Raw genomic sequence first — 11,193 nt, forward strand, 5'->3', positions numbered from 1 at the left:
TTTATCAATATCAAGGAAATAATTACGAGTATGTATATAGCTATTTATTGTGAGATATTTATAAACATTGAAGTTAACATTAAATGCAACAAGTATCTAATCGTTGATGGTTTTGGTAAAGATTTAATCTTTTACGTAAAATATATAAGAGGTATCATAAATCATTGAAGGTACTTGGAAATTGGCGTTCCACTTCATGAAAATTGTCATTTGTGATTATTATAACTATGAAATTTTAATATACCGGTTTAAAACACAGTACTTATTCTGGGGCCGAAAATTATGCAAAATAACATGTAGAAATTCTTACTGAAACATGAAAAAACTTAGATAAAATACCATTACCGCGATTTTAATGATGACATACTGTTTTTAAAATGGCCGACAGATGGTCTACGTCTTGCTCATTTTAAACTAATTTTGACTAAATATATTGTTGTTTCCTTGTGTCATACAGCAGAAAATACCTATATGTACAGCTTATGACGATTTTCGTGCGAAAAGTTTCATTTGTTGTTTTCTTTCATGCTTAAAAGTGTAAGTACCGTGAACTAAGAGGACAGTATTTATAATTATGTGGAATACGATCCCGGATCCCGGCTTTTCAATCGTGGAGGGGAGATCACTGCGTTGGAGCTTGGTTAACTTTTACACAGACCCCATTTTCCTTCAAAATGGGTGATGGTTGCGGACGGGCAAAAATTGGACCATCAATATTAAATTCTGACTTGTCAAATTTAGCCTCAGAATGTGTGAGAATGGTTGACAGTGGCGCAGATTACCTGCATTTAGATGTGATGGATGGACAGTTTGTACCAAATTTGACATTTGGGCATCCGGTTGTAAAATGTTTACGACCAAAATTACCTAATGTGTTTTTTGATATGCATATGATGGTTGCTGCACCAGAACAGGTAGATATTGATAATAAATAAACAAACAAGATTTTAAAAATATACCTTTATATGCCTTACCTGACATTGTTGGTAAGACTGGTAATGTCAGTTTAATTCGGACCATAGACAAAACGTACCCAAAAATAACAATAATAATGAGTGACCTTAAGTGGGCAAAAACTGGATTTGTAGCAGGATTAGGTGCAAAAACTGGATTTTTTATTGATTCAAATTTCAACACTTATTGTCCTTAAAATGATTTATGAAAGTGTTTCCCGGATTCCCTTGTATCTTAAAGCTGTTTCTTAAATGTATATACAATGTATACCTGCCTGTAACACTCGTAAGAGGGGTTGGCAGTATCCAGAGATAGAGATAGATAGATAGAAAAATGCAAACTCCTCACAGCGGTTACGTCACGCTTTGCTACTTTGTTACTGTACTGATAAGGGGAAGTAACCGCTGCGAGGAGTTTGTAAAATATGTAGAACCTACCATATTGACCTTTTCGAAAACCTAGCTAAACACCGTTTTCCGGTACGTTGCGGATTTAGTCCAACTAATTGTACTGCACGACGAGATAGTGTGCTATTTACGTGTCTGGGCAATATCTCGCCTCTAGAGCGAGATTCTGCCTCAGAACGAAAATATCTCAGAATCATGCTTCAATGGCACGTCAATATATTTTGACTAGTGGCGGATTTAGCTCTGGGGAATTATACCAAATAAAGTACATGACACAGTTACATGATATTTCTATTTTTCTATCATTATTTTACCGTTTAAGGTGAAAAAATTGATGTTATTGAAAATTATCAATTTTCCTTGATTATCTATTGCAAATTTTTGTAAAAAATAAATTGTTTATGATGAAAATCAATAAAAGTTAATAAGACATAGTGGAATCTTCCATAATAAATAAGGTTATTTTCTGCGTAAACTTGTGTACATGTATTTACTTTATTTTTCTGTATGGAATTATTCATACTGGTTGAGGACCACTAAAACCGGACAACCACCAAACCCCGACGGTCCCGAAAATGCTTGATTTAGTATTTATTTGGTTCAGTGGTTGTCAGTCAATTTTTATCGACAGTAAATGCATGTTTCTTTTATAATTAAGTGAATAAATTTTTTTCAACCTCCGTAAATGGTAATATTTTAATGTCTCTTTCAAGAATGTTGACTTTGAAATTTGGGGGTCAAGAAAGCAATGCCTGACCTTATATACCAGCTATAAATATTTGCAGAGTAAACAATAGAATATTCAAAACTTCAGCATTTGTTGCTGAAATACTGTATATCATGTTAAAAATCAAAAATCAAAACACCCAAGCTTTTATCTGAATTAAATCACAACATGTACATATCTGTCCGGACACATGGTACCGTAGTGTAGACAATTTAGGTAGTTTTTATACCCTCCTTGACAAGCGTCAAATGTAAGTGTTAATACAATCAGAAATAAACAAACTATTTTGTTAGTTAGGAGAAGAACCTAGCTGTACTGTGCCAAATTTTTAGGTCTCTGGGTTGAAAATTATGAAATCTGTATGGAAAAATGTTCAAAAAGTGTCCGGTTGATGGTCCCCGACCAGTACAGTGATATTCAATTATTTTCTTATAAAGAAATAACTGTTTTATTTCAATTTAATTTAAAAAAAAGGCCGAAAACATCGAGTTCGCTATGACACTCCATAAGGTGAATTCCCCAGAGCTATGTACAGAAAGTACGGGAAAACGGCGTTTAGCTAGGTTTTCGAATTCGTGAATGATAAGTAAATGACTTACCTATCTAGATGTCTGTGTACCAGGTCTGGATGCACTAATATGCCTGTCTAATGAACAGATTAGTTTCACCTAGTCAATGTTGCCTGCAGCACCAATAGCTGCTTCTAGAGGAATCACCCAGAATCCCAATCGAATGGGCCCTTTGCCGTCAGGGGTTACAGCCAATCAAGGTTATGAAACATATACTCATGTACTCAACTCTTGTACCAAGGTCCGTGAGCACCACAAATATTTACTAGGGGTGTGGATCGTCGGATAAGTGACGATCCGATCTGAACCACGATTCAGCACTTACAATTCACAAATCGAACCACAAATCTTTTGTTATCAAGACACCCATAAAAACATGCACATTAGTTATAAAAACATGTTTATTTAAAAGAAAAAACAATACTAAACAATAAACATATAAAAATATAAACTTGGTTTATGTTTTTATTCTTTGGATGAGTATTTTTGTTATGTTTTTTGAAACCAATTACTTCCTAGCTCAGCATCATGGTACATATGTATTTAGGTAAACTTCATATAATTTATACTCAAATCGTATTTTTCTGGATTTTAAGAGTGTGAGAAACAGTGAATGTATATAAAAAAATTAAATTGCGATCCACGATTTCTGGGCTTACGAATATTCAAACTCGATTTTTCACTTTGATTCGTGATTATCCGAGTACTCGGATACTCACCCCAGCCCTAATATTTACATACCGAATTGCCACGTCAATCTGCTAAAATTATGGATAACAAACACAATGTCAACACAAATGACAATTGAAAAAAAAATTATTGGATCCTCTAAATAGATCTTCATATCAGCCTTTTGTAAGAGTGGAACATTTTTAAAAAGTTTATACTGTTACCATAAGTAAATTAGAGACTAATATATTTAAGGCAGTAAAAAGTTGTAACTTAATTTGATTGACTATTTGGTGCCTAAAATAGATGTGAAAAAAATACATTGCTATTCAAATTAATTTATAACTTACTTTGTTAAGCTTAGTTTATAAAAGGTTATTTAAGTAATAAGCTTACTGAAAAAAACCTTGAATCAACCAGTGTTCAACAATTAGTGTAAAGTTTCTTGCTGAGGAAACAAAAAATGGCTTGCCCCTCATGAGGTATGAAACCATGCTCAGACAGCAATCCTTAGATTATTAGTTAACCAGTAACTACTCAACCATGCTCAGGTTTTAAGTTGCATGTTTTTCATTGTCATTTAGAAATCCATTCTTTGTCTCAGTTTTAAATACTTAAATGGATGAAAAATAAATGCTATAACATAGTTTTACATTTCAGTGGATAGAAAGTATGCAGGCGGCTGGAGCGGATCAGTATACATTTCATTTTGAGGCAACAGAGGACCCTAAATCTTGTATACGTAAAATTAAAGAGGCTGGTATGAAGGTAAATACTATTTTAAATTGATGCCTAAGTTTCATACCTTGGTATTTATTCAATGTAATTTACTTCTCTTGCTTTTAACTGTTCTTTGATTCTTATTGGGTCCTTTGATCAGATTTGAGTTGCTTCCCTTGATTTGAATTGTTCTTCATTTAGATCTAAATTACCTCCCTTGATTTTATTATTATTCAATAAGATATAAATTACTTCCCTTAATTGCATACATTTGAACTGTTTTTGATGATCAAGTGGGAGATTTCTCTTTAAAAAGAGGGAGATTTTAAAATTTTAAATAAATAAAGAAGGAAATTCTGACATCAAAAATAGGGAGATTTCTTTAATTTGTGAAAATACCCCTTATTTTTAGAAAAATCTTTGAAAATATTGCGGAAGAATGAGAAAGTTGGAGTCTCCTGCTAAAATTTGGAGAGTTCACATGTATGTAATTGATTTGAATTGATTTTATTTCAATTCATTCAGATATTAGCTGCCTCGCAAATGTTTTATTATTTTTGTGTCGCCTTGAAAAAGGCAACATATAGGGGTTACTTTTGTCGGGGCGTCGTTGTCGTCGTCGTTGTCGGTGTCCCCTAAAGCTTGTCAGTCAAAGCTTGAGCATAAGTCAGTCATTATAAGTCGGATTGACTTCTAACTTGGTATGCATGCTTCTCATAATGACCCGAAGTGCAGTGCACAAGAACCAGTACTCTGTACTTCTTATTTTTTGAGTTATTGCCCTTTGTTTATTTTCATACAGTCAACTATCGTTATCTCGACATCGCTTTTCTCGATATTTCGTTATCTCGATCAAATTCTGAAAGTCCCGTTTTTTCCCCTTCTTTATCTATATTGAATATATTTCTTTATCTCGATATTTTTATTTCGATTTTTTCAGTATCTCGATGTGATATTTCAGTCCCAATAGTTCTTTTCACACTATAATCCTTTGTTTATCTCGACAAATAATTGTTCGTCTGCGCCCTCCCGCAGAGGTGTGAAAAACACAAAGCGGACGGTTATCGCTCAAAGCGCATGTCATAAGAATTGATGATGATATGTTTGTAACAAGTCAAGGTGTTTTGAAATAATTGTTAATCTAATTAGCGTGTTGAAAATACAGAAGTAGATGAAGCGATGTTGAAATGGTTTGAAAATGCTAGGTCACAAAACATATCTGTTGAAGGTCCTGTTCTTCAGATGAAATGGCGAGACTGAGGCATGTGACACAATTCGATCATTTCTTGAATCCATAGACAACAACGACCATATCATTTCCAAATTCGATGACATCGAGCGAAACATTTCAAGGAAACACCTAGCAGTCAGATGCGGAAAACAAACGGACATTACATCATTCTTTAAGAAAAGTGATTAAAATGTGTTTAATACTGTGTGCTATCATTCGAATAAACTTTACTGCAAGTGATATCATTTTGTAAACTTGTTATCGAATAATCGGTAAATTTAATAAACGTGCTAACTATTCATAAATTGTGTGCTTTTATAAATGTGCTATTACTCTTACAAAATGATTGCTATGAAATATGTTCATGTAATATGTGTTATTATGCAATGTTAAAGTACTAAATAAATAAATAAATTAGGTTAGAAAACAACGTTTTTGTTTTAGTGGTGTATAACTGAGTAAACCTCACTATGTGTTTATCACATAGCACCTAAATGCTGTATTTCCGCTGGTAAACATCCGTTAAATTATGTAACAAATTGTTATTTTTTATTATAAGGATTGACACAAGATTATGAAACATCGTACTTATTTGACTTATAAGGTATGCGCATGTCTTCTGTAAAAATTAGTTTTTTACATGTTCAAACCCTCATACGTTTATCTCGACATTTCGTTATCTCGATATTTTTTTGACGGTCCCGAAGACTTCGAGATAACGAGAGTCGACTGTACTTTATTTTTGTCTGGGCCATTTCTCCTAAAGTATAAAATCTATGGACTTGAAACTTCATAGGATGATAGATCTCATTAAGAAGAAGTGCAGTGCACAAGAACTGGTACTCTGCATTTCTTATTTTTTGAGTTATTGCCCTTTGTTAATTTTCATACTTTATTTTTGTCAAGGCCATTTCTCCTTAAGTATAAAAGCTATGGACTTGAAACTTCATAGGATGATAGATCTCATTAAGAACAAGTGCAGTGCACAAGAACTGGTACTCTGCATTTCTTATTTTTTGAGTTATTGCCCTTTGTTAATTTTCATACTTTATTTTTGTCCAGGCCTTTTCTCCTAAAGTTTAAAAGCTATGGACATGAAACTTCATAGGATGATAGATCTCATTAAGAACAAGATCTCATTAAGAAAAAGTGCAGTGCCCAAGAACTTGTACTCTGCATTTCTTATTTTTTTGAGTTATTGCCCTTTGTTAATTTTCATACTTTATTTTTGTCCAGGCCATTTCTCATAAATTATAAAAGCTTTAGACTTGAAACTTAAAAGGATGATAGATCTTATTAATAAGAAGTGCAGTGCACAGAAACTGCTGATCTGCATTTCTTAATTTTTGAGTTATTGCCCTTTGTTAATTTTCATACTTTATTTTTGTCCAGGCCATTTCTCATAAATTATAAAAGCTTTAGACTTGAAACTTAATAGGATGATAGATCTTATTGATATGAGTGCAGTGCACAGAAACTGCTGATCTGCATTTCTTATTTTATGAGTTATTGCCCTTTGATGATTTTCAAATTTCATTTTTGTCTTCGCCTTTTCTCTTTAACTATATTGTTCACAAGGCGACACATCCGACCCGCAGAGTTCTAGTTATAAGATTAAAACTTATTTATTTTGATTTTTATTGTTCTAACATGCATTATAATTTTATTGTACTTCAATAAAGACCACGGTTCTTTTCCCTGTATATTTATTTTATAATAAGAGACATCTTAATAGTCTATTTTGAACAATTACAATATTTTAGGCTGGAATTGGGATCAAACCAAATACACCAGTGAATGTTTTAGAGCCATTTGTTGAACTGGTTGACATGGTACTGATTATGACAGTAGAGCCTGGATTTGGTGGACAAAAGTTCATGGGGGATATGATGCCAAAAGTAATTTTATTTATTCATTATTTTTCAAGTTTGTGTTTATATGTAAATTTTTGTAAAGTCGGCAAGGGAAAACTGTCTTATAAAATGTCGCATAACTTTCTGTATGGTAACATAAAAATAACTTTGTTTGGGATCTTACTTGTTTTTAATGAACATAGAGCCTTAACTTTTATCATCCTTAATCCAACCATCTTTCAGTATGTCAGCACTTTCTACTGAACAATTTTATACAAGTTTACCTGAAAAGGGAATTACATGTACATTTAAATGAAATAAATGTAGAGAAATTTTGTTGAAATCCAGAAGAAAAAGATATTTCATACATTTAGTGGTTAATGATGAAAAACAGTTTCTATTTAGAGTTAGTTACAACTTACTGAGTAAAGTTAGAAAAATTTTACTATTTAGTGGTAGTACCTCTCAGTGGGATAGCACCTTTTATGTGGATAAAGCTGGAAAATAGCACCTTCTTAATTGGTAAAGATCAAAGTTGTTTCTAATTAGCTGGTAGAGATAGTACCTTATTATTGGGTAGAAATAGAAAATAATACCCACTAGCCACTTGTTGAACTAAATAGGTAGAGCGTTGGACTGTGAATCAGGTGACACTGTCGTAATCCGGAGTGAAAACTACCAACACCACCACAATAATTCCCACTTACTGTGTAAAGGTAGCAAGTAGTATTTACTTAACCGCCTCCGTGGTCGAGGGGTTAGAGTCGATGACTTCTAATTCAGTTACCTGTCTGGCGTGGGTTCGATCCCCGGGAGATGCTTTGGTAGTTTAGCGCAGAGGAAGTTAGTCTAGTACTGGTGTAACTCTCCAGGAACGATGGTTAGAAAACTACCCGCCTATATGACGGAAATACTGTTGGAAAAAGGCGAAAAATATAACAAACAAACAATAGTCTGTATAGAAAGAAACAAGTGTCTCCTGATTGGTAAAGAAAGAAAGTTATGTATTTAGTTTGTAAAGATGAGAAGAAGCATGTACTTTGTGGTAGAGATATATATACTTGTAATAACAAAAGGAAACTGTGTTTTACTTGACATTTATTTTATTGACTATCTGTTGCAGATAAAGTTTTTGAGAGAGCATTTCAGTAATATAGATATAGAGGTGGACGGTGGAGTAGGACCATCAACTATACAACAGTGTGCTGATGTAAGTATAACTCATAAGTGGATGTTTCTAAATAATAAATAACAAGTTTCATGTGGAAATATTCAGGTTTGCTTATACTGGTGCTAGAACCAAATTATATTTACCACTGCTGTCCATGAAGCCTGTGATATGTTCAATTTTGCCATGTTGGCCAACATTAAATGTTTCCATTTTGACTGTTTTATTTACCCTATTTGATTTAGAGAATGAAGAAAAATTTTATCAGAAGTACATGTCATTGTCTCAGACTGGAAAAATTAATTAAGATTTACAACAACCCCTTCTGTAAGCAGAGAGATACCGATTTGATCTTGATACTACATTTTCTGTCTGTAGTGAGTCAAATCTAGATAATCACAAGTAATAGATTTATAAAACTCTAGTTAAATGTTCACACTTACAAGGGAATTGGGACAAGCAAGTTCATATTTGATTTCATAAGAAAGGTGAAGAGTTATGGCCCTTTATTATGAAGGATTATGGATGTAAAGTGTATTATCTTGAAACTGTTAGGAATATTTACCTATGAAATAACAGTGGATCAAATAAGTTGTTTAATATTTATGCAAACTTTCACACAGGTACTTATGGCTTTCATTATGAATCATCATGAAAATGTCAAGTTTGAATCCTTGATATATTTCAGGCAGGAGCTAATATGATTGTATCAGGGAGTGCCATCATGGGAAGTGATAATCCAAGGGAGACAATGAACTATATGAGAAATGTTGTAGAAGAAGCTATCCAAAAATCGCAGCTAGAGAGATGACATAACTAATATCTAACCAGGACTTGTTAGTGCTAACAAACTAATAACTAATCATTTAATGTTAGCATAAGAGGATGTTTGGAGATCGTATGTGTAGTAATCTCGCTAGAAAGATGTAAATCAGGGTTGTTAATTCATATTGATTACACAAGCAAATGGCCATTACATATATCACTTTATGCTATTGTTAAATTTCATGATTTTGATTTTGAATCTTTATGTATATCCAGCCATAACTAGAATTACTTGCAGACACTAGCGGTGCATTTATTGGCGTACACTAGTTTAATACTTTAACTATAAGTGCACTGTTACGGATATAATTATTTAATTGAAAAAGCATGATTTAGTAATAAATGTTTAATCATATCGCACCAGAGTATATTTATGCATATAATGATATAATGATCAATTATTAATTCAACAATTACTGTATAAACCTGGCATCATATTGGTTGAAAAATATGCTCATTTACTTCATCAATGAGACCTGTGTGAAGTGATTTGAGCCGCATCATGACAAAACCAACATAATGGGTTTGCGACCAGCATGGATCCAGACCAGCCTGCGCATCCTTGCAGTCTGATCACAATCCATGCTGTTCGCTATCAGTTTCTCTACTTGTTTTAGGGTTTGTAAGCGTACAGCGTAGATCCTGATCAGACTGCACAGATTCGCAGGCTGGTCTGGATCCATGCTGGTCGCAAACCCATTATATTGGTTTTGTCGTGACGCGGCTCATTTTCTTTTCTTTTCATGCTTATTTGTACTGCCAGAGTTACGCTTTATGCAATAAAAGTGTATAAAAGTTACTTTTATATAGATCATACAAAAAGTATTTGTAAAGGGAATGTGTTTTATGAATTTGTAAAGGGAGACAATTAATGTAAAGGTACTATGAATTAACAATGCAGGGTTATTATATGACAGTTTACATAATTAATTCAGTGTTATGTGAACATTCTAGAACTTTAGAAAATGCTTTAAAGAACTACTTGATTTGTGATTTAACATTCTTGATATTATGATAAGAACAGTTGATCCAAATATTGATTCTACATGTTTCTATTTTTGATCTGATTATTTTTGAATTTGTATTCTTATTCAATAGAGGTTTATTTCTTTAAAAAATCTTGTTTGTTTAGAAGAAAAATAAATTAATAAACAGAAATGAATGTATTTTGTTAACTTATGACCTTGTTGTCCCCTGAAAATAGAGGAGTTATGTTATTTTTTTCATTTCAATTTGGTTCCGATTTGTACAATTTTTGAGAATATTTGGATAAACAAATAACGGTTCAAATGATAATAGCTCTTGATCAGTAGACAAAATGATTTTTGTAAGCTTTATTACCCTGCCATTATCCCCTGCCATGATAATGGCAAGGGACATATGACTGTGTTACCCCTGTCCGTCTGTACCTGCCTGTGTACAAAAGCCTTGTCTGGTCGGTCATGCATCAAGAGATGTGAAAATCTTTAGACACAAATGATAGGCATGATGAGACAATGTGAAATGTGCAAAACCAAACTAGAATTTTTTTAAAGTAAAACAAACTTTTTAACTTAATTTCAATTGGAAACTGTGGTAAATAATCAACAAAGGCATTAAAGCAGTCAATTTTGTTGTTAATCTTTTGTTACCATTTACTAAAGAAACATAAAAAACATAGATAGTACGATGATAAATTCACTTTTATTAATAAGTGACAACTATAAGACATACACAAGGTAAAAATTATAGGTTAATAATTAGAAAAAAAAACTCCTTATGACAGTTTATTAACAATAACTAATAGATAAACCAAACACACACATAGATACTAAGTGTTGACACAAGTTACCATCAAGGGACTGTACTGAATAGCGGATTTAGAATACATGCGCCTTTGTTATTTGGTAAGGAGAAGAAAGTGTTTGTATTTGTAATAGTCAGGTGGTCTTAAAATCTGATAAAAAAAAACTTTGATATCTGAATAAATTTGTCATAATATCTAATGTGATGGTGAGGCGGGCTCGATTGTAACTTGGTGCAAATGTGTAGCATGATGAGACAGTGTGTAATGCAATAGAGCAATAATTT

The 11,193-nt window shown here is 32.8% G+C and overlaps 1 protein-coding gene across 1 annotated transcript; it reads left to right on the forward strand.

The window, feature by feature from the left end:
• The first annotated feature begins 593 nt into the window (after positions 1 to 593).
• LOC132751459 (ribulose-phosphate 3-epimerase-like) lies at positions 594 to 10,272 on the forward strand. The gene is made up of 5 exons (XM_060741614.1): positions 594 to 914; positions 3,987 to 4,094; positions 7,041 to 7,175; positions 8,254 to 8,340; positions 8,987 to 10,272. The coding sequence occupies exons 1-5, from the start codon at positions 675 to 677 to the stop codon at positions 9,107 to 9,109; spliced, it is 693 nt and encodes a 230-aa protein (XP_060597597.1). The 5' UTR covers positions 594 to 674; the 3' UTR covers positions 9,110 to 10,272.
• Positions 10,273 to 11,193: the final 921 nt, after the last annotated feature.

Source organism: Ruditapes philippinarum, unplaced genomic scaffold (genome assembly GCF_026571515.1).
Source record: "Ruditapes philippinarum isolate M1 unplaced genomic scaffold, ASM2657151v2 ctg10228_1_1_1_1, whole genome shotgun sequence".
Classification (NCBI taxonomy): Eukaryota; Metazoa; Mollusca; class Bivalvia; order Venerida; family Veneridae; genus Ruditapes; species Ruditapes philippinarum.